The following is a 23,641-nucleotide window of genomic DNA, read 5'->3' as shown; positions in this document are numbered from 1 at the left end:
TTCTTTTGCTGACATTATTTTCATTCAAATTTTGAAATGAAAGATGACAACCATGATTTTAATGAAGGGGCAGGCAGGAAGATTAGATGCTATGATAAACAAACATTGAAACAAATGAACTCTGGGAACTAATTTGTTTTGCAAGGTCATTGTATTATTTTGCAGTACCTTATATTTGTATTTGATATTCTTATCTGAACATTTACAGACTGTTATGTATAGTAGGTAGTATTTATTTATTTTACACATTCATTGTCACAAAATCAAATTAATTTTATTCTTTAATGTATTTGTTACTCAGTGTTCCTCTAACTGTATTGGTCTTTATGATTGTCTTGCTCAGGTATCAAGAATGTGATGGTGATCTTCTGTGCTGCCTTAACTGAGCATAAGATTCTCCTCCACAGTCAGTCTTATTGCAGACTAACAGAATCTTGTCATGCTCTAGAAGCTCTCCTTTACCCCTTTAAGTAAGTATATCCTTTAGAGGGCATAGCACTTAACTTGAGGATCACATAACTATTGAAAATGCTGGAAAAAAAAGTTATTTATTCCAGCCTTACAGACTAGACCTGTGTGAGTGTGTGTGTTTTGTCATCATGTCCACAGTGTGGTTCTGCAGTGCAGGAGTGCAGTGCCATCCCATCTAAAACTGTGTGTGTGTGTGTGTGTGTGTGTGTGTGTGTGTGTGTGTGTGTGTGTGTGTGTGTGTGTGTGTGTGTGTTTGTCCTCGCATTTGGCAGTGTGGTGGTGCAGTGCCATCACATCTAAAACTGTGTGTGTGTGTGTGTGTGTGTGTGTGTGTGTGTGTGTGTGTGTGTGTGTGTGTGTGTGTTCTCCTCACATCTGGTGGTGTGATAGTGCAGCATCATCACATCTAAAATTTTGTGTGTGTGTGTGTGTGTGTGTGTGTGTGTGTGTGTGTACTGTATATAAGTGCAAATTAATTTTGTGATGTAGAACACACAAATTTGGATTATACTACAAGTAAGTTCATCTACTTTCAGATACTCTCATGTTTACATTCCAATCCTTCCTGCCTCATTGGTTGAGGTCCTCTCCACCCCCACTCCCTTCATCATGGGAGTCCACTCATCACACCAAAATGATATTGCTGAGTTGGTGAGTCACTCCATATATATTCATAACCTGGCTTTGCTTGTGATAGAAAATTGAAATTACTTTTGACATCTCTGTTGAATTCCTCTACTTTTAAAAATATCTTGACTGCTTCTGAAGGAAAATTATGATGCCTTTATACAGTTATAATGAATTGCTTTACTGTAAGGGAATGTATTGGTAATTGGAGGACATTCAAGGAAATTAATAAAATACAATGTCAGGACATTTTGAAAGCACAGAAAGGGTTGAATGGGTGTTGCTGTTTGAGTATACTTTACTGAAAGGAAAGTGAGAGTGAGACAAGAATGAGTGAATGAAAGCCATGAGAATGTGCTGGAAGTAGTGCTTTGACCATGTAGAGACAGCGATTCTGAAAATACTTGGGACCAGAAAGTTTAGTATTAATAAGTAGACTGAAAAAAGACAAGGGGTGAGGTTCTAATGTAAGATTCTCTCTCTCTCTCTCTCTCTCTCTCTCTCTCTCTCTCTCTCTCTCTCTCTCTCTCTCTCTCTCTCTCTCTCTCTCTCTCTCTCTCTCTCTCTCTCTCTCTCTCTCTCTCTCTCTCTCTCTCTCTCTCTCTCAACAGATGGATGTCATTGTGGCAGATCTGGATGGAGGCTCCATTCGTGTGCCTGAGAGTCTCACACTGTCCTTGCTGCCAGAGCCTTTCTGGTCACAGACTCATAATGCACTGTCGAAGGTATTGCTTGATTGTCTTTGTGTGTTCCTCCAGTCTTGAAGTATGCCAGGAAGTTTCAGTTTATATGCAAGGAAGGAATGAGATGTTTTCAGACTACTTTGTATTATTTTTTTTTTTTTTTTTTTTTTAAGGAGTAAGGATTAGTTTAGATGTCCTCTCTCTCAGTATTAGTATTGAAATTATGTTCTACAGCTAGATTCATAATTTCTAAATCATAGAAGATTACTGATTGGCAAAATCTTGATGTGTGAGATTCTGTGTCACATTGATGCTGGCAGAATATGTAGCTGCACTTACATTACAGTAATTAAGATTCTTTTCATAAGAAAGACTAATTGTATAGTAATTGGATTGCTTTTATATGATGTTTTTTCCCAACAGTTAAATGTATCAGATTTACCAACAGTTAAATGTTCCAGATTTACATTCGGCTTAATTTCCTCAGGTGCTGCATCCTGACCTCAGTACTGCAGATAATGCCTTCCCCTCGAGTGCTGGCATCAGAGCCACCCCACACGTCATGGTAGACAAAGAGATTAGGGCAGTGTTCATGAGGATGTTTGCTGAACTGCTACAGGGTTACCGTTCCTGTCTCACCATCATTAGGATACACTCCAAGCCAGTCATCACTTTCCACAAGGTAACGTACAACACAGGTATTATCTTAAACCACATAAGTTTCCATATCAGGCTTGTGCAAATAAAAATGTAGTGGACTAACAAAATCAATTAAATTTTTGTGATATTAATTTGAAGCCTAAACTCCTCAAGGGTAAGATGTGAGAGAATGTTTGTGAGTGTAACTTTATACATGTAAATGCCCTTTACAGGAAATTTACTCCCCTAAGAAGTAAGGGAGACTTTTCTTTTCCTTCCTCAGTTGTATATATAGGATGGGTTGGCTGTATTGAGAAACTGCAATCTGCTATGTACATAACACAGACGAGTTATTTATGAATGTGTTTTACAGGCATCTTTTCTTGGCAACCGCGGAATGGTGGACAATGAGTATGTGGGTAAGCTCCTGGACTGCATGTTTTTCACAACATTTGTCACGGAGCGTGGTCCACCCTGGCGAGTGTGTGACCTGTGGGATGACGTTTATGCAAACATTGGGGACCAGCTGCGGCAGGAACAACACGACAGTCGAAAGATGCTGGAAAATATTCAGGTGAGGCATCTGGGGAGAAGTTTAGAAATGGTGTTTTTGTTTTATATCATTGGTATCCATAATGCCATATTGTATACAACTTAATACCAGCTGTGTGGAATGACAAACTTGATCCTCTGCCAGATAGAAAAAAGAAACTTAAATGGAGAAATACATAGGAGAAACTCCTTGATTCAAGGTAGTAAATGTGTAGAGGCAAGGAATTTTCATTTGGTAGGCATCAAAATGTCGTCTGAACTTTATAGCGTGTTGTGTACAATTCCCTGTTTAACTCACTTCATTTAGTAAGTTTCTTCATCATAGATAGTCCATATTTATTTATTTGTTATTTTTTATACTCCTGCATAACTCAATTCAGCTAGTAAAGTTCTTTTCCATTGATTTATCTTTCTTTCAGTACTCCTGCATAACTCATTTCAGTTAGTAAGTTGCATAACTCATTTCAGTTAGTAAGTTTCTTTTCCATTGATTTTTATTCTCACAATCATGAATATACTCTCTCTTACCTTAACATTAATGTCCACAGGAACTTGCTCAACAGCTGTACAACAACGAAAACCCAAACCCACAGCCGTTTGTTCCCAAGATCCCGAAGCCCACAGAGGGTTCCTTTACTCGCATCCACCAGCCAGTCTTCCCCCACATTGACTCCCAGCAGGTCCAGAGCATCATTGATGAAGGCACATCCAAGAAAATGAAGTGAGTTTGTTTTGTTGCCTCTAGAACTAGAATGGATAGGGAAAAGCAGACAAGCAGTTAGGTGTTTGTTTTGTAGCTAGACTGAGTTTCTCTCTCTCTCTCTCTCTCTCTCTCTCTCTCTCTCTCTCTCTCTCTCTCTCTCTCTCTCTCTCTCTCTCTCTCTCTCTCTCTCTCTCTCTCTCTCTCTCTCTCTCTCTCTCTCTCTCTCTCTCTCTCTCTCTCTCTCTCTCTCCACATTTGCTAAACTTTAATCTAGAGGAGAGAGTCTGCTTGTTAATGCACTCAAACAAGATCAGCTGTGAAGATTTACAATTATGTTTGGTATAATTGCAATAGTGGTGCTTTATTATATGTGTGGCTTAGGCAGTAAATACCCACATAAATTAAAAGATCCTCAAGTAAGTTGTATCCTTGTCAACTATTACTTCTTTTCACAGACTTCCCCAGAAGGCAGGTCAACCAAGAATAGTACCTATGGGTCCCCACATTTCCAGTTTACAGTCTGGCAGAGGAATAGTATCCAGCTCTGCAAGAAGACTAGAAGTAAGTCTCCTGCTCTTAGTTATATGGAATAAGAACTCCTATAAAATGCAGGGAAAAGAATCCATTGATGCTGTAGCCTTCTCAAATAATTGCATTAACTCTCTTCCAGGTAATGAGAAACTGTGTGAACTGTATATTTGAGAACAAGATCAGTGATGCCAGAAAAACATTCCCTGCTGTGCTGCGTGCACTAAAGAGCAAAGCAGCTCGGCTTGCTTTGTGCACTGAGCTGAGCCACCATGTCCAAGGTAACAGAGCAGTGTTAGAACACCAGCAGTTTGACCTTGTGGTGCGACTCATGAACTGTGCCCTGCAGGTAAGCCACTGTGTTAGATGTTATGGATTGTATGGCTGTGTGTGTATGTGTCGAATTTGCAGGATTCCCTTATCTGCTATTATTATTATTATTATTATTTATTTTATTTTTTTTTTTTTATTTTATTTTTTTTTTTTTTATATCTTAATATTCCATGCATACTCTATCCTGGATTCAGTCAACCCTATTTATGTATGGAATATAAGGCAATGGAATTCAAGTCTTCATGTGAAGGAGAAGGTTGTTTTGAAATATAGGTATCAGTGGGGAAGAAGACTGGTTGCTATTATTATTTTACAAAAACAACCTGTTGTAATTATTGTCAGTATTTTTTATGTCATGCTTCCTTGTGTGAAATCCTCAAAGACTTGACAGCAGATGACCATGAGAGAAATGCTCAAGATGTCTTGTTTAAATGTGACCACGAAAATGTGGTCCACTTTGACACCTAATCCTTTCAGCTCTTGAGTAGATGGCCATGTCACTTATCTACCTTAGCTGAAGCTGGGGCAGGTGTATGATTTCTTTCTTGTTTACATTCATTTGATATTACATCAGGATATATCAAATCTAGTTCAGTGACAATGCTCCATGACCAGAATGTATTGCTTCTTTAATAATTTGATTGTTTGTTTTCACTTTGGATATAAAAATCTAATTCACTATTTTCGTGATCCCATACATCTGCTAAGGTCTTCATCTATTAACAGTATTGAAGTGTACTGAGAAGCACTTTTCTCACCTGATTTTTTTTTTTTTTTTTTTTTTTCTGTCTTCAGGATGACTCACCCCTGGATGAATATGGTGTGGCTGCTGCCCTGCTCCCTCTCTCATCAGCTTTTTGTCGGAAACTTTGCACTGGAGTCATACAGTTTGCCTACACTTGCATACAGGTAAGAGTTGAAGTTTTGCAAGTCATTCAATCTATATTCTTACCATCATCTGTTCATCCTGTGATGGAAGCTTCGAGTGTGTGCTGCTTTGTCTGGGTCACTGTGCGGGATTGATGGCTTGGTAAATATATAGATAGATCATTCTTGATTTACCTGACCTCATCTAAGCTATGGGGGTTTCTGCATATCTCTTCTCACACATAGAAAAGTTTTAACATTTTGCTGAAAACAGCTTGCTTTCACTCATCACTTGTGCAGCTCTCCATGTCTCTCTCATGCCACTACACTTCCATTGCCACTACCATTTACATAAATTTGATGTCTTTCCCTTTCAGGATCACAGTGTTTGGAGCAATCAGCAGTTCTGGGAGGCATCATTCTACCAGGATGTACAAAGAGAGATCAAGAGCCTGTACCAAGATCGCTCCCAGCAGACCAGCAAGGCAATCACCTCAGATGCTCCTGTAATGAAAGACCCCAGCCTCAGTCCCCTCAACCCCAAAGATGTAAGCATTGAGGTATCACTGTGCTTAATACTAATTGGTTGAGTATAACTATTATAGGTAGTAAGTTGAATTATTTTAATTAAATGTTACTATATTCTGATAACTTCTTTAATTGATAGGAATATATGAATCTCTTTGCTGAAGACTTTGTGCTCAGCTATCTGGGGAGGTTACCTTTGTAACTTGATTCAAGAAACGGAGCATAAGATACATGGCAATATTTCCTGCTGGTTGTAATAAGTGACCAAAGGGAGGAGGATTGGGAACTGGGAAACCTTTGGTATTATATTCTTCCTGCAAAAAAGCAAAATATAACAATAATAAGAATGTCAAAAGTACAGAGAATTGCCATAAGGTGGATGCAGTAAACACCTTTTTATCCAGACCGATTTGGCCAAGGGTTGTCCAGATAGGCAAATTTTCAAGATATGTGAGTCTCATTCCTGGCAGCGACTGATGGCTTCCCAGTACCCACAGTAAGTCAAAGCAGGCATAGGTGCTGGTGAGCATCACAGTTTCCAGGCATAAAAAATGCAGTAAACTCATCATACAGAATTAACTTGTATGTATTGTATGTAAATAATACATAGTGCATACATATCTGTTAAAAAGAAAGAACATTTAACACTCACCAAGGCAATGGCGACTCAAATAAAAACTCCCATTCAGTTTGTAATGTCTCAGAAACGTAAGAGTGGAGCCTGGGGTGAAGTTGATAACAAGATGCATCGCTCTGTTGCCTTGGAAACTAAGGTATTGTAACATTATTTTTTTATTTTTATTTTCTCTCTCTCTCTCTCTCTCTCTCTCTCTCTCTCTCTCTCTCTCTCTCTCTCTCTCTCTCTCTCTCTCTCTCTCTCTCTCTCTCTCTCTCTCTCTCTCCTGCTTTTCTTTTGTGTGTTTTATTTAGTTTACATAGATACAGGAAAAACGGAACCTCAATGATCCTGAGGGAGTGACATGACCCTGGCGATGTTTGCTTTAGGTTCTTAGATTGAATCTGCACTGATTTTCTTTTTCTAATAGATTTTTTGTGTAAAACCAGATTTTGCTTTGTTATTATTATTGTTATTATACAGTGTAACATTAGAATTACACTACAGTATAAATTGGTAGGGATATTTTGGAAAATATATGCAATACTGTACCATACAAATCAGTTACCAATTTATAATTTAGCTTAATATTCTAATGATATATTGTGCACTATCTGTGGATATTGTAGTGATACACTCATGTCCACACACACACACACACACACACACACACACACACACACACACACACACACACACACAGAGAGAGAGTGTAGTGAAGTGGTTAGTGCACTTGGCTCACAACTGAGAAGGCCTGTGTTCGAGTCCCAGGCATGGCAAGGCGGATGGGCAAACTTCTTAATGTGTGACCCATGTTCATCAACAGCAAGTAGGTGTGGGATATAAGCCAAGGGATTGTGACCTCACTGTCCCTCACTGTGGCGGATGAGTGGTCTCAGCTCTACTCAGAGATTGGTGGCTCAGCTCTTTCTGTAGGGTATCAGCAGGCTGGATGACCATGGGTGGATGAATAATGTTCACTTAAACACACACTCACCAAGAAAAAAGAGATAGCATATACAATGTTGTATGCTTGGCTAAAATGGTGAGAGCCCAGACAAAATATTAGATAAGTTAGGACAAATTATTCTGGTCTCTTCCAGATAACATAATCTCCATATTGACTGTTTGAATATAAGGGTGCTTACTGTACACACTTTTTTGTTATAGTGTGTTTAGTAGCATATATAGATTAACATGTGTTAGATGATAAGGTTGTTCTTTCTTACATAATTACGTAAGAAAGATAATAGACGCAGCAAGTGGATTTGCGTACTTTGAGGTGATGGTTAAATGCATAAGATGAAAGGAGATAATATCTGAGATTGTGGCCACTTCACATATTCAAACTATGAAGTGGAGAGCTTTTATTCTTCTCAGATGTCATCTCACAAATACAAAGATGAGTTTGTCTTTTAATTGTAAGTGATATGTAAATAATAAGCAACTTGTCATTTTTAGAAAGTTTATAGAAGTTAATATTTATTGTCTCATCTCAAAGTTTTGATAATTATGAATATTTAAATTTCAGTGAATACAACTTACTTTCATTCTCTTTAGATCTCAGAATGGAAGGATGGAAGGTCATCATACCTTCGGCCGCATGAACCCTCAGCACTGGAAATTGCAGCTGAGCAAATGAGATTGTGGCCCAACATAGAGAACAGTAAGTTCATAACACCCATACTGCTTACAGGTGTGAAATTTGCATGTTCTGAATAAAATGTCTGGAGGTTGAAACATACTGAAAAAATAATAAATTTAGTGAGGTGATTGTGCAGTGCTACCATGACAAATGGCCTGAGTGCAGCTGTTGGTTATGGTGAATTGGATTATATTACATTGACTCTGGGAATAAATGATGAAAGTGAGTGGATGAAGTATATTTAATGTTTTGGAAAGTAGAAAGCCAATTGAAAAAGGAAGTCGTGTGATGTGAAACCTAAAGAGAAGTACACAAACTGGAGGAATTGACCAGTAAGAAATGTAACAGTGTAGCTTGGTGGACTGTATTAGAGGGGATGTTCTTTGTTCTCAAGAAGGCCCAAAGTAATATTAATTCTATATAGTATTGGTCAGATATCATCTAGACTGCTGTACCTCAGGCATACACTGTCATGTCCATGACAGCACATCTTGCATTATGATATATAGTAACAAAGTAGGAGGAGGACTGATTGACCATGTTGGTTTCCCTTTTTCTACAGATAGTCTAAGATTTTTCACTTCTGATTCACAGAAAAGCAGCGTGAGCTGGTGGAGCAGGAGGAATCCACGCTGTACTCGCAGGCCATTCACTATGCCAACAGAATGGTGTACCTCAGGATACCCCTAGACATCAATGCAGCAGTGCACAGGCGAACCTACAATGAACGAGATAATGCCAGCAACAGCATAACAAACAGGTGACCTCCTCCTCTATCCATCTTCCTGACACTTCACTTTCTCTGGGAGTGTCCCCCAAGGTAGTGGGTATAGCAGAAAAGCCTCCACCTCTCCTTATCAGTCATATCTCTCTTGATTGTTCAAGTTTCATCCTCTGCTCTTATACGTACTTCTTTTAGAGAAGTCCTCTCTTAAAGCATAGAATGGACTCCCCCCCCCTTTATTTTTTTAAATGATGAATGAAAATTCTTTGCTTTTTCATAAAGTTTGGAATGAAGGGATAGTGAAAGTTAAGATGAAGTCTTTATCCAAATGTTTCACTTTCCAGCATGGCAGAGAGTGATAGTCTTGATGCAGAATCAGGCTTTGAGGACCAGGAGCAGAGTGACCGAGAGACAAGTGTGGTGCGCTTTGTGTCCAGGTTTGTGGACAAGGTGTGCACAGAAGGCAATGTTACAGGTAAGCTTTCTCAAGACTGGTTATTTTGATTATTGGGAGATTGATATTTTGAGAGATTTTACTGATAAAAAGAAACTGATAAAAGACTTAGAATGAATATTAAATAAATTTGGATTAAAATTCTGTGGTGAATTATGAAAACATCTTAAGATTTTTCAGTGAGAGACATTTAGAAACTGTCACTAATATTTATAAGTTGTTAAGGCATTAAGCAATTACAAATTAGGAAGCCTTACTTTTTATATTTTTTATTTTGTTTTTATCACATCATGAAATTCAGTAATCTTATCTCTTTTGTGAATGCAAGAATACAAAAGTTTTGAAAGTACAACCACTAAAGAAATAGCAAAAGATTAGTGAGTCTTCAGTATTCATAGAGAACAAAGATTTAACATTACCCCAGTTTGGTGACATGAGGTGTTTTAATCCCTGCAGAGGAGCATATCAAGTCACTTCACCAGATGATCCCTGGGGTGGTGGCCATGCATGTGGAGACCCTCGATGCTGTCTACAAGGAATCCAAGAGGCTGCCACCCATTCAGAAGGTGAGTATTGTGATTATTTATTACATTTAAAGAGACTAACTGATAAATATAGAATGTATGATTTGATTAGTTTTGTTTTCCTACATTTTATATTCATACTTGACATTTCCTTTTGTTTGGTAAATATAATGCAGATTACTAAATTTTTACCAAATTGACTTGTGTTCGGAAAAATTTGATATATTTTTGGTGAATGAATGATTGAAGCAGTTTTTCTCACTCTGAAATTAAACTTTGTGAGAGTTTTCAGCTCCATTATTAACTTGATTGGTTTTGGTTCCCGTAGTCAACAATATTCATCAGACGTGATGCATATAGACAAAGTGTAGATGGCACTTACGAGCCAGACCCCAGGTACACAGAGGTTGTATATGGCCAGGTGAGTGTCAGGAGAGAGGCCGTTCACTCGCTTGGGCTGACCTGTGGGGTTCTGCCTGCCTCTGCTGGGGTGTTTGTGTGCCTGTGAAGTCTGTTATCTAGTCAGGCTCCTCTATGTGGAACTGTTATCCTTCATATAGTGTTTGAATATATGATGTTCTTTGATCATATGTTTGTGTGTTTGTCAGTTCTGTTAATTTCTTTTCCTAATTGTCTTTTGTGTTCGTTTTGGACAGTTCTCGTAAATCTGTTATTAACACTTAAGAAATCTGTCATACCCTCCCATTGTCATTCATCTGAAATAATATGGTTCCAGGGTAATCTGTTCCCAGGTGAAGTGCCCTTGCTTGTTCACCCATAGGTATTCATCTCAGGAAGATTTATTCCCTTGAGTTATTCACCCCCTACAGAGATTTGTCCCTTTTTTTTTTTTTTTTTTTTTTTTTTTTTTTTTTTTTTTTTCTGCTAGTTACAAAGATACATGAGGCTGAAACTGTAATGTACATTCATTGGTTCAATTTAACCTTGCAAAACTACAAGAACAAGTTATTTCCTATTTTTATCTTTTAGTACATGAACTACCACTGCTAGGAAAATGTCACATGCACTCATATGGTAAGAAAATACTTGATCATCCTATTTATTCTATACAGGAGAGAAACACTGATGGGAGTAAGCAATACAGATTATATGAGAGTCTTGCATGTGCACTTCAAGGGCATAGGACTCTTGGTTCATTAAAACAAGTGAGGAAAAGTGTGTATAAGCTATTTCATCCTAAGACTGCTATGAAGGTGAAGGTGAGGAAGCTGAAAAAAGCCTTATGTGCTTTTGTCCTAACAATATGCCAAAATTGGATTATGTGGCTTATGTGTCGTCTGCTTCTACAATGTACTACTGGGTGCAGTGATGGCAGCAGGATGTGCCACAAACTCTTCCAATTCTTCAGACTTGCAAGGTTATATTCCTGGAAAGTACACCAGGTTAAGTAGCTGAGTAACATGTATTCAATATGATCCTGGCATTGAGGATGAAAACTGAATTCTTGTTTGATTGATGTTTTTGTCAATGAGTCAGTGGATCTTGTTCACTATAAGAGTCGGGCAAGGAGTTGCTGTTGTGGACTGTAATGAGAGGTAGAGATACAACCAAAAGGATGAATAAGCTTTGAAAATATATTGCTTCTATGCTTTAGCTTCCTTGCCAGTACAGGCTTGTACTAGCCACTTTTGAAGAGTTTGTGATGATGGTTTTACCTAGGGAACAAGTCATCTTAGGAAACAAATAATTCAAGATGAATCCTCAAAAAATAAATGTTCCAGTGATGAATTAATCAAGATGATTCATGTTACTTAGGGACAAATCAGCATCATATCATGTGATATCCATAAACATGAGAACTGAAAAAAGAAAAAAGAAAAAAAACATGCTTCATAGTACTTGACATATTGTTATACTAAGTGGTGTATTACAGGAAGGGACATAGTTCACTTCCAAACTGAAAAATAAATAAGGTGGCAAGGATACAAAATGAGTGTATGTAATGTAAGGATAGAGAGCTATGGACAGACCATCATCATATTCAAAAGCTCTGTATGTGTCTATATCAGCCTTGTTCACACCTAATGGTGACCCTCCAGGCTGCAAAGTCTCTCATAGATTCCTTTCTCAAGCTTTGATCATGAAAGTCTTTCTAGATCACTTCATCCCACATTACTTTTAGTCTACCTTTTACAGTTCTGTCAGCTATGTGCAGAACTCTAATTCAGTTACCCTCCACTTTCCCTTCAAAATGCCAAAATCCTTCAATGCATCTGTTCTCATCTCCAAACTAATACATACCAGTCATCATTCAACATCACTATTGTACTGGAGCATAAAGGCATGGTCTTGACTTTCCCAGTGTCCATCCCTCTCATATTAATAGTGTTTGGATAGGTTCCATAAGATAATTTCCACTGTTGTGTTGCAGCCCAAGATCCTGCTTCCCTCACTGGTGCCTGGAGAAGAGGTCATGTATGAGGGCTTGAGGGTTTACCTGCTGCAAGATGGCCGGGAAGAGTCAACTGGTGGTCATGTTGGAGGTCCCATTCTGCTTCCGGCTGAGGGGGCACTCTTCCTCACTAACTACAGACTCATCTTCAAGGGTCTCCCCACTGACCCTTATGGTTGGTAGCTCTTGTTTTACTGTAGTCTTGGGATTGGTATGGTGCTTTGTGTATTTTATGATTAACTACCTCTTAGTGCATCATTTGCAATTATAGAAGACAAGGTGTAACAGATGCATTGTGTTAACAAGTCAGCATCAGAAATATGACTTTGTTCTCTTATGAACTGTGAAAACTCCTAGTGTCTAGTAATGCTGTTGTTTCTGTAGATGACTTCTTGCAGTCTTCTAGGAGCAGACTAAGGAGGCCTGTGTAGCAAGCATTATCAAGATTTTCACATTATGTTGGCTAGGGATCCCTTTTGTTTGGGAAGGGAGCTTTGTGCCCTCTCATGACAGTAGTATCGGGTGGCATGCAGTGCCTTGTTAGCTGACAGGAAACATGGTAGATAATTATGAATAGATTTTATGCATTGGCTTCTTTGTAATGTGGAGATCCCTAACTGCTGGTACATTTGCAGCGTGTGAGCAGGTGGTGGTGCGGTCAATGCCCGTCACATCCATCACTCGGGAGAAGCGGGTGCCGGCCAGTCAGCACCCAGGACCCATGGACCAGTGGCTCAATGAGGGGCTGCAGATCAGGTCCAACACCTTCCAGGTAAGACTTAGCTAACTTCATGTTTGCACTGCCTCATGTTCTTATCCATCAAACTGCTTGGAAAGAAAATTATTTTAGTGATCAGATGTGCAAATGTTGTTTCCTTCAGTGTTTTCTTTGTTAATATTTATAACATTTTGCATCCTCATTTGTTGATTGTTCTGCAGCTCATCAAGGTGGCCTTTGATGAGGAAGTTCCCCAGGAAAGCATAGAGGCGATGAGAAAATTGATAAACCGACTCCGCCATCCTCCAACCATCCTGCATCTCTTTGCCTTTGTGGGCCACTGCCATGTTCCTCAGACACCCAGCAGACAACAGAAAGACAAACCAGGCTATGGCACTCTCCGGTCAGTAATGTTCCTTTGTGTGAAATACCAAACGTTATTCAGTTATTTCTGTAGTATCATCATCTGCTGTTCCCATCTTAAGATATCTATTCTTTCGTTATCAGTGGATTTGCCAAGAAGACTCTGATGAAGACAGCTAAGGCAGCAGGCCTCAAACCAAGCAAGGGTGGAAAAAGGCACAAGTATGTCTTTCCAAACAGCAGCAAATCCATGACCTCACCCGGCCGCATGAGCCTGGCACAGGTACCCAACATGGACTTGAGCAATGAAGACTTACATCTTGATGATGACCTCTCAAGTAAGTGGCTTCAGCACTTGTCTTATTTTACCCTACACTAACTTACTACTAACTCATTTCTTTACAGCATTTTCATGGGTGTTCCTTTTATTGCAACTTAAGTAATGCAATCACTCATTATGGTATATAGGTTAAAGTAAAGTTATGGTCAGTATAAATGCAGTTTGCTGTGTGATGGGAGAGTTTTAAGCATGTCACTGCCCCTGTTAATGACCTAGAGGAGAAGTGTGATACCTGGATAAAGAATGCATATCCACAACTATAGTAATAAAAGCTGCTGTGTGTTACAATAGTGTATGTACACTATCTACAAGAGAATGTTGTGGTCTCCTTGTTCATAACATAAGCATATAGATCTCATCACAAAATCTCTTTTTTTTTTTTTTTTTTTTTTTTTTCACACACACACACACACACACACACCAGCATATAATACGTACCTTATTTCTTAGGGTCAATTAAAAAGGAAATGTGTAACTATGAAGGCTTTTGCATTCAGGTTATACTAATGATGAGATGCTGTGAATGGTAAATTTTACCCTAACATTGTATGTTGGACCAAAATGAAAATTCAGAGATGACAGAATAATAGAGTGACTGAACTAATGAGTGGTAAATAGAAAAATGTGAATAGAGAAAAAAAAAAAAAGGCTTTGAACCCTTCAGAAATATATTGTTGAATGTAACAAAAGAAGTGGTGCTACTATGAAAGAAAGGAAAGGAAATTTATGTAGGACAAAAGAGATTACAGAAGCAGTGAGGGAGAAAGGAGGTGGATGTAAAGAGATACCTACCACAAAGAAATATACCAGAGTCAATAAGGAATAAAAAAAGAAAAAAAATAGAGCGAGAGAGAGAGAGAGAGAGAGAGAGAGAGAGAGAGAGAGAGAGAGGTGAAAGGAAACAATAGGTACAAAAAGGTAAAAGACTTTTCCATTCATCTTTTTAATTTGTTTAATTAATCTCACATAATCTTTTGGTTCTTATACATATGGTTTTCCTTCCAGCATCTCTTTGACTTTACTCCTACTGCTATCCATGTTCTTTTTATTTTTACTTCACTACAATAAAACATGAAGACACTGCATCTTTCCCTCTCTTTACCTTATTTCTATTCATATCTATTCTTTGCCCTCTCTGAATGTTCCTAAGTCTGTGTATTTCTACAGATCTAATTCTTGGCCTTTAATTTCTGCTCTAGAAATCTCTTTTGGAGGCTTTGTTTCATCAGTATTTTATTCATATTTTTTTACTTGGTAAATCTGTGGTTATATTTTGCTCTACTCCATTTACCACTTGTGGAGATCTATCTTTCCTTCTGTAATACTAGACTGACATCTCCCTCAAAATTAATTAGCTGAGATGAGACATTCACTTAGACATTCAGAAGAATTCCCTCACATCTGTGCTTCTTGGTCTCTAGAGGGAGAGAGAACTTGATCTTTGCCATCCACATTGGAGGAGGGTCAGTGGTTTAGTAATTTCACTATTACTACTACTATTACAAAGCAGCTTGTATTACTTCCAATGTCATGATGATTCAATTAATGCCTTCCTCCCTCTTTTGTTTCCCTCTGTCGTTGTAAGCTCTGATGATTGGTCTCCCATTGCAAGTGAAACATCTCTTAAGTAGCCATTGGACTTGTTCTCATTCTTGGACTTCTTTTTTCCTTTGTTGGAGGGATCTTCGTTTCACAATGGTAATGCAGCCATTTGATACCATATATATGTGGTGGCCTCTGTCACACACTAATGATCACTATCTTAATCTTATTTTCCCCTCTTTTGCTAATGGTTATTGGTTCTGTTAACATTGTACAACTGCACCAGGTCAACAAAGTCAAGTTCAGAGAAGAAACTTTGTAACCAAACCATTGTTATTCTTGTGTAAATGTTTTCTCCACTTGATGTACATTTTTATTGCATAACATTTTTGTCATACTTTATCTGAAAAAGCATCATAATCTTGATAAGCTGATGCAAGACTCTTTGCCAGATTTCCCTTATTGGTATACCTCAGCCAGACAAGTAAATCTCCTTCAGTTCTCACTTTACTTCCCCCTAATAACTTTCTGTCAGCGTAACCCAGTGACTTGTGTAGTGCTGTTGGTGCCAGATTGGAACTCTTTCTCAAGCATCATCTTTGTTCTTGGATGAAAGGCTCAAGTGCACGGTATGGCTTCCTAGGTACCAGTAACAAAGGCCAGTGTAAGCTGCTGCGCATTACATCGCCTGTGAGCCGCAGCTCAGAGGAATTGGACTGTGGAGGTAGACTTTCCCCCAGTGAGTGTTGCTGGTGCTAATGTAGATGTTGCTCTTTGTTGCTCCTGTGACATGAGGCTCTCTGATCACCCTGCACTGATGAGCTTCCTGAGTGCCCTTGCCATGGAGACACATGAAAGCCTCACAAAATATTTACCTTGCTCAAAGAATTTTTGAGACAGAAGATTTGGAAAAATATCAAACTTGTTGACTTTAAGTATTGTAACTATTGCAGAGAGCATAAAGTTTTTATCATGTTTTGTATGCCATATTTCTTATACAGTATATGACATGCAGTTATATGCTTCAGATTGCCTTTGAGGAAACCCCAAGGATTTTGTCAAAATTCTGTAATTGAAGATATTTGCTAGTCACTAGCCAAATATTTTGGGTGATCTAGATACCAGCACATACTGCTATAGTGATTGTGTTGACATAGATTAGTTTATGCCTGGATTTTATGACTCAGCTTGTCTAAATGTCCAGATAGTGGCTGGCTGTGCTACATCTTTGCCACATACTCTCCACCTGACATATTAGTTATTCTCTCCCAGCATTACAGTTTCAAGTAGGTGTCCTTTTCATCTCTTCCTGTATCAAAAACTGGATTCAACTCAGGAGTTGAATAGATAATCTGGTCTCATAGAATATTAGCTCTTTACATGTAATCAGTGTGATGTAATAGATACAAGTGTGAAGAAAATACCTTGCCCTTAAATACTTGTTTCCTTTTAGGGGTAAACCGAGAAAACATGAGTAAGTTGTCAGTTATGATTTCTTTGTAATTTCATTGTCTTTCGTTTTCTTTGTGTATAGATTCGTTTGTTTTTCTTTCCCAGAAAAATTAACATTGCAGCCATGGATGTGCATCACTGAGTGTAGTTTGTTTACAGTTTGGCAAGACATAACAAGCCTTTTGGTGTACCCTTACTGAGAGCTAATTGCAACCTGTACCTGAATCCTAGTGTCCTTTGTACATGGCCCCTAATATGCCTTAGTTTTCACCTAGTGTGTTTGACATTAGTCTCAGTGGTTTGGTTTTTGCCATTTTTTCTTTTGTTGTTAGTAAATAATTTATTTGCTGTTGCATCAGCATCAACCATGAATATGAATTATATTTTTATGTGAGCAAAAGCTCTGCAGTATTAATGAATTTCAGTATTTAGGGAACTAAATTGCTTTTTGGATTTTGAATGTGATCTAAGTTGCTCATTCAATTTTGGTATTCATTAGTTCAATGAAGAATGAATTGCAGTGGGATTTTAATTATTAGCTGTTTTTTTTTGTTTTGCATATGAAGTCATGGAAGGATTATTTTTTAGTATATGCTTGATATCTGCTTGGAGAAGTATGTATAAACGTCTTAAATAATTGTGTCAAAATCTGAATATACTGATTCCATCTGAATCTTACATGGGGTGTGTATCATCAAAGAGAAACTCATCTGTGCTTGCCATCTTCAGTTGTGGATGAGCTGGAGACCTCCGGGCTGAGCAATGGGTCCAGTGGGCAGCTTTCGGTGGCTGGACTGGTGGGAGTGCGGGAGGTTGACAACAAGACGCTGGAGAAGCTGTCTGAGCGCAGCTACCACAAGGACTACATGCGGCTCAGTCTGGGCAGCCTCAGCACCACCACCACCACTGTGCCACCTCGGAGCAAGGCTGAGTTCAGGGTCACGTCATGCAACATCAATTACCAACTGTGTCGAAGGTAAAGCTCATGACTGGTTTTGTTTCAAAAGTCCTCTGCCTACGTCTGTGTAGAAAACCAGTCATGTAAAGTCTTGTATTGTCTCCTTAACTCACAATATCTAGGTGACATTGCATACTGCCTTTCTAAGATGTTCCATATGACAATATGTTTTGCTGCATTTTTAGATGTTTATGCCATATCAGTTTTGCTCCTTTCATTTTAGCATTGTGACACATAAACATGTCTGGGATTCACAGTTACTCATCTCTGGTTCATGCCAAATTCTTTTATACTCATGAACACTTGGGAACAAGATGGTGACTAGAAATCATAGGAGTGACTACCTGGTAGTTAAGGAATTAATTAAATGGGAGCTTAAAGTATAATGTCATATTTGACTTAGAAACAAAATATGTGATGATAAACTGGGAATTTTATTATTTTATCTTTAGCTGCTTTGTATAAATTTCTTCCTTCAGAGTTTTCCTATTGATAAATTGCATTTTCTAAAGTTTTCTGCAGATGCATGAACTGCTGATGAAATAATTCTGGAAACCTTTCTTCCCCACAGCTACCCAGCCCTGCTGTCAGTTCCTTCCAGCACAGGGGATGAGAGTCTGCACCGCCTAGTTCGCTGCTACCGCCACAACCGGCTGCCCGTCATTACCTGGCGGCACCCACGCACCAAGGCCCTCCTGCTGCGAGGCGCCGGCTTCCACACCATGAGCGTCATGAGTATGTTGAAGGGACCATCCACAACAACGGGTACTTGAATATCGATGACCATCCTTGTGGCCATGTTATGCAGCAGTAACCCAAAAATATTTGCATGGCATACCACAGATGGTGTAAAGATAAACTTGCAGATATACTCTATTGGGATCACTCATATGATGTTATGATTTTTTCTTTACTATGAATGAAAATTTGTCCTGTGTTAAAGTGAGAAGCAGACCTACACATTGGCATATTTATTCATAACCAGCTTTGGGTACAAAATACTCTTTGACCTTTCCTGTCTGCAATTGAATGTCTGCAATTGTATGTCAAGGAAAGGTCTGTGCATCCATTTATTAGATTTTGTAACCTGATTTTCAGAAAGAATATGGGATTATTATGATGTGGATGAAAAACAGTAGATGGAATGAAAACATCTTACTGAGATCCCTATGCATGTTTTAAAGTCAAAGAAGTGAATGAAAGCTTTAGAAGTATTAGGCATGTTCAATTACTTTACCAATGAAGTTATTAGAAAAAGGAAGGCAACAATCAAAAGCAAAAAATACTGAAAATATACAGAAGTAAAGCTGAACATTTCTCTTTATAAGATAAGGTTAGAGGATTTGTAGAGAAGTAAGAAGGAATAAGATAATGAAAGGATTGAAGTCTGTAAACATGTAGTACACAGGCTGGTACAGATGAAAATTCTTTGTTCTTACCATTCCAGTTAAATCTACTATGACACACGTCATGGTAAACTAAATTAGACTAGAATTTAGCACTTACAAGCAGTCATATAACTGTTGACCCTCATTAAAATTATTGTATCATAGACCATTACTTTGGAAATTGTGACATTTTCTTATTACATCTCTTACTGATGCATTGCTCCCTTTGGGAGCATCCCATTATGAGGAGATTGTGGCAGGAGAGCCTTTACTGCTCCCTATCTAAAACACTCACTCCTTGTTTGCCTATTGCAAATATATGAGAATATACCATACTGTCACAGTTCCATCTCATAGGTAGTCATATTTCCTACACAAAAACAAGTGTCAAGCATATCTCCTACACATACTGTGTGTAGGAGATGCTGTATCTCTGTAGGAGATTTGTCACTGATGTAAAATCTGCTGAATTTGTAGATGTGGTGTGTAGGAAATGCATTGTATATATAATGTAGGAAATGTGGTGCACCCTCATTCAATATACATAAGCACATTACTTGTTTGCACTTGCTTGTTGGTGATTGTGCCAAAATCAGCATGAATTAAATAGGCAGTGCTTCCCATAATCATTTCCCTCTCCCTTTTTTTTCAGCTTAGCCATTATATTGGCATTTTCTGTTCCCCAGAACCATTGAGGCTAGTTTCTTTTCAGTTATGAAGAAGAGTTTTTTACTAATGTACCTTTGTTACAGTTCTCCTCAAAGACTACCAGCTCACATTTTGTCTACCATGTAACATTTGAGGCTCAGCACAGAGAATGATGCACAAACACTGCTTTTATAAGGCATCAGAAATCACATGCAAGGTTATAGGTAAAACAATGCCAATTTCACACTGAAAATGATAACAATCCTTTTATGGAACCCTACGTGGAGAGTGATGCACAAGAGCTGTTTTTTTATTAAATGACTGAAATTATGTTCAGAATTATAGGTAAGGTGATGCTGATTCCTTGCAGAGAATGATGTACATGTGTTATTTTTTTTATCAAGTGCAAGCAGTTGCATTCAAATGTAGATAAAATAGTGACTGCATCATTTAAAACAGCAGTAATGAAAAATGCAAGCAAACACATCTTATATGAGACATAAAATAGACAAGGGATGAGAACAGAAGCTTATTTGCCTCACTACCCTTTGCGCTCACACAACTGCTGCAGTCAACACCAAGAGAAACAGGAGAGCCCTGATGCATGTTGTCAGTTACATGATGATGTGTGGACAGCTCACTGGTGTTTGTGTCACTTCTCTACAAGACTTTGTGGAAATGCAGGAAGGATAAAATTTATGTGTTTTTATGGCTTTCCAACTTTTTTTGTTTCTGAAATTTCTTCCTACCCACCACAAGTATGTGAAAGTTCTTTGTTTGAGAGACTGGGACAACATTATATAAGTTTTAAATGGATTGGCTTTTGTGTATCTTTTTTCTGTGCTGTGCCTTATATGTTTAAAATGTGCATGTCTACTTACCTACCAAGTGTTAGTGATGCTCATTGTGTGCCAAAGTGTAAGTTACTGGCTTTAAACAAACTTTTGTCATTTATTCTTCAAGCAGCTATTCAGTAATCACTATATCACCAGAATCATATTGTAGCAGTGTTTTCTTCTTTCCAAACAGGAAACACCAGTGAAGTGTCCTATTCAGTGGAGCAGGAAAAGTACCTCTCTGCAGTTGTCCAGTCCACTCCTCTGTCTGTGTTGCGCGATGGGTCTTCATGGCGACTCACTGACTCCTCCCTCTCCATCAACTCCTTGGTGCTGGCTGCTGGAGGGGCCACTCTCGAGGTCCCTCCATACCACCCATCCTACCCTACACTAACTCCTGAAGTTGGCAGGAAAACAAACCCCCTTTCAAAGGCCATGAACACACTACGGTAAGTTGTAACTCAGCTCTTGCAGTACAGCTGTGGAATTTTTAACCCCCAAAGTGTGGCATCCATCCACACAGGCCCAAGTAGTGTTGCCATAACACTTCCGCTTCTTCCCTCAACGTGACAGAGTAAGTGTGTAATGTTGGATTCATAATGTAGACTAACTTCACTTGAATGACTTACTGAAGCAATGATTCTTGAATATTTAGTTACTGGAATTCAAAATGTAAGAGAAAATAAAACTGAAAAATCATGTGGCAGAGAAAAATGTAAAGTGATTTGAAGGCTTTTAAATGCCATAATTCTGGACAAAATTTATTTGAGTGTAAAAATCTTGGTATGGGTCCAGAGAGCAAAGGTGTACTTTCATGTAAGAGGTGGAGCTTGGGCCTTGGGATTTCATAAAGGAATTGAGTGAAATGAGTAATGTCTATGGAGGAGGAAATAGGAATTGTATTTAAAGAGGTTTCTACTCAGTTGCATGGGGGATCAAATCATAGATATGAAATATAAGGTTTAGAAAGGTAAGTTACTGGAAATAAAGTACATAAGAACAATTACTGGTGCCATTATTGCATGTTCAGAAATATATTATCATTAAGAATTGCACATGAAACAGTTTTAGCAAATTCTCATAAACTGACATTTTGGCATACTTGTCAGCCTTTAAGAGTCAATATAAATCCAATAGTTAAGTTGACACAAATGCATTATATGAAAAAAATTGCTTCAGTTGTGGTTCAGGTTTATTTGGAAGCCTTCATACAAATACATACCAAACCAGACATTCATGGTAAGAGTCGTGCCTCCAGGGAGGGTTGAGGAAAGTGTCAGAAGGCAGGAACTCACCTGCACCCTCAGGATCATGTACAGACAAACCCTTGAGACATGGAGGCATGACTACCAACCCTAGCCAATCTGGTGCAGTAGCAGCTTGTGGTGGCAAGTGATGCTCCCACAAGCTGCCTCATGTCCACCACCACAGACCACTGCTGATGCTGCTGCTGCTGCTGGTGTACTGCAGCATAGTGAGCATGGTGCATGAAGGTAGTGTTTCCTCTTGTTGTGTTTGTAGATTGTCATGGTAAAGCTCCTCATACTGTGTACCACTTAACTCCAGCTTGTAAGTGTGTCTTTGCTTTGATGTTTTGTGTATATATTTTGCATACTACCATTTTCATTTTTGATATTACTAATAGTATTCTTGGCTGTTGTAACCATTCCATGTTTAATGGTGTAGACTAACTTGATTCGTTGAGCACTGACTGAGTACTGGCATGGTGTAGTTTTCCTCTAACATGATGTGATAGCAGGTTGATTTTCAGTATAATTTTACTGTTTCCCTCTGATATGCTACTGAAATTTTCAAGATGAAAATGCCACTATCACATCATAATTTTGCATGATTTTTTCCCCTATAATTTATATGTATATTGTTTATAAGGTATTGGATGATTGTGTGTGTGTGTGTGTGTGTGTGTGTGTGTGTATATATATATATATATATATATATATATATATATATATATATATATATATATATATATATATATATATATATATATATATATATATATATATATATATATATATATATATATATTGTATTTTGTGCATGCAGCCTCTGCTAACCTGTGTCTCTAATTGCATCACAAAAAAAAAAATCCTCTTTTCTAACACATATTTTTATCACAAAGTTAATATTTGAGCAAAATTTCCCAAACAAACATTAATAATAAACTTTTAAAGAAGGCCTTTCCTTCATTGCTTAAAGGAATGAAGTGAAAGGAGTTTACCTTTATTTCATTCATGTGATAAGATAGAAAGGTAGGAGAGATGCTAGAAAATTATAAATGAAAAACAATTAAGACATTGTATGAATAGAGCTTTTATTGTGGTCATCTCCCTGAAGAGTGATGTCAGCCGGATGTATAAATAGCAAGATAATTATTGTGATCACCATTCCCTACAGCAGTTAGAGGTGCAGTCTTAGCATTGTTGCCAGTGCATGCTGATGCTTGTGAATCACAGAAGCACACAGTCTGTAGAACCTTGCATAGAGAATGTATTGAAGCCCTGTGTGTGTTTTGAAAATATGTATTATTGATGACTACCATTTGTTTACTTACTGTGAATTATTTATGTTTTGTTACTTGTAGTTTTATTATGCAGTGAATTCAATAGCATCACTTAAAACAAGTTTGACTTGATAAAATGTTGATTTTTCTTTGATATATTCTTAGCAGCAAGGTTTTTCAGATATTTCCAGACAATACATTAGGTCTTGTCTTCAATGTATCACCTCATAACTTCTGAACTGTGGTTTCCAATCTTTCCTTTTTTGTGCCCCAATAGCTAAAATATGATATACTCTTGTCTCCTTCACTGGTAATCCTCATCCATTTGTTTATTGTTCATAATAATTAAAATGATACGGAGAATTTTAGAAAAAAAAATAACATTAAAAAGATTTTTGTTTATTGGAATGGAACTTTCAGTTTACTTGAAACTCTTGATATTCAGTTTTCTTCTTGGCCTGTCAGGAAACACTCTATGACTCTCAGATTGGGAACCTGTGCTTTGATCTGTCACCTCTACACAGGCTCACTTCATCTTCTCTTTCTGTACTCCTTATAAATTATC

General features: G+C 38.0%; 1 protein-coding gene across 1 annotated transcript in view; it reads left to right on the top strand.

Annotated features, from left to right (window-relative positions):
- Nucleotides 1–23,641, top strand: part of LOC135104032 (myotubularin-related protein 5-like) — a 50,374-nt gene that overhangs the window by 12,840 nt on the left and 13,893 nt on the right. Inside the window, exons 7-29 of the mRNA XM_064010903.1 lie at nucleotides 344–470; nucleotides 1,008–1,122; nucleotides 1,710–1,823; nucleotides 2,269–2,463; nucleotides 2,794–2,994; nucleotides 3,521–3,693; nucleotides 4,131–4,236; nucleotides 4,346–4,552; nucleotides 5,332–5,445; nucleotides 5,781–5,951; nucleotides 6,621–6,704; nucleotides 8,108–8,213; nucleotides 8,787–8,952; nucleotides 9,261–9,391; nucleotides 9,827–9,936; nucleotides 10,968–11,114; nucleotides 12,287–12,482; nucleotides 12,943–13,079; nucleotides 13,247–13,428; nucleotides 13,533–13,726; nucleotides 17,452–17,698; nucleotides 18,252–18,445; nucleotides 20,746–21,001. Of these exons, the coding sequence (XP_063866973.1) occupies nucleotides 344–470; nucleotides 1,008–1,122; nucleotides 1,710–1,823; nucleotides 2,269–2,463; nucleotides 2,794–2,994; nucleotides 3,521–3,693; nucleotides 4,131–4,236; nucleotides 4,346–4,552; nucleotides 5,332–5,445; nucleotides 5,781–5,951; nucleotides 6,621–6,704; nucleotides 8,108–8,213; nucleotides 8,787–8,952; nucleotides 9,261–9,391; nucleotides 9,827–9,936; nucleotides 10,968–11,114; nucleotides 12,287–12,482; nucleotides 12,943–13,079; nucleotides 13,247–13,428; nucleotides 13,533–13,726; nucleotides 17,452–17,698; nucleotides 18,252–18,445; nucleotides 20,746–21,001 (3,673 nt within the window). The remainder of the gene's footprint in view (nucleotides 1–343; nucleotides 471–1,007; nucleotides 1,123–1,709; nucleotides 1,824–2,268; nucleotides 2,464–2,793; nucleotides 2,995–3,520; nucleotides 3,694–4,130; nucleotides 4,237–4,345; nucleotides 4,553–5,331; nucleotides 5,446–5,780; nucleotides 5,952–6,620; nucleotides 6,705–8,107; nucleotides 8,214–8,786; nucleotides 8,953–9,260; nucleotides 9,392–9,826; nucleotides 9,937–10,967; nucleotides 11,115–12,286; nucleotides 12,483–12,942; nucleotides 13,080–13,246; nucleotides 13,429–13,532; nucleotides 13,727–17,451; nucleotides 17,699–18,251; nucleotides 18,446–20,745; nucleotides 21,002–23,641) is intronic.

The sequence above is a fragment of the Scylla paramamosain genome, chromosome 10 (genome assembly GCF_035594125.1).
Source record: "Scylla paramamosain isolate STU-SP2022 chromosome 10, ASM3559412v1, whole genome shotgun sequence".
Classification (NCBI taxonomy): Eukaryota; Metazoa; Arthropoda; class Malacostraca; order Decapoda; family Portunidae; genus Scylla; species Scylla paramamosain.
Note: the sequence above shows the minus strand (reverse complement) of the source record. Positions and strands in the feature narration are given on the sequence as shown.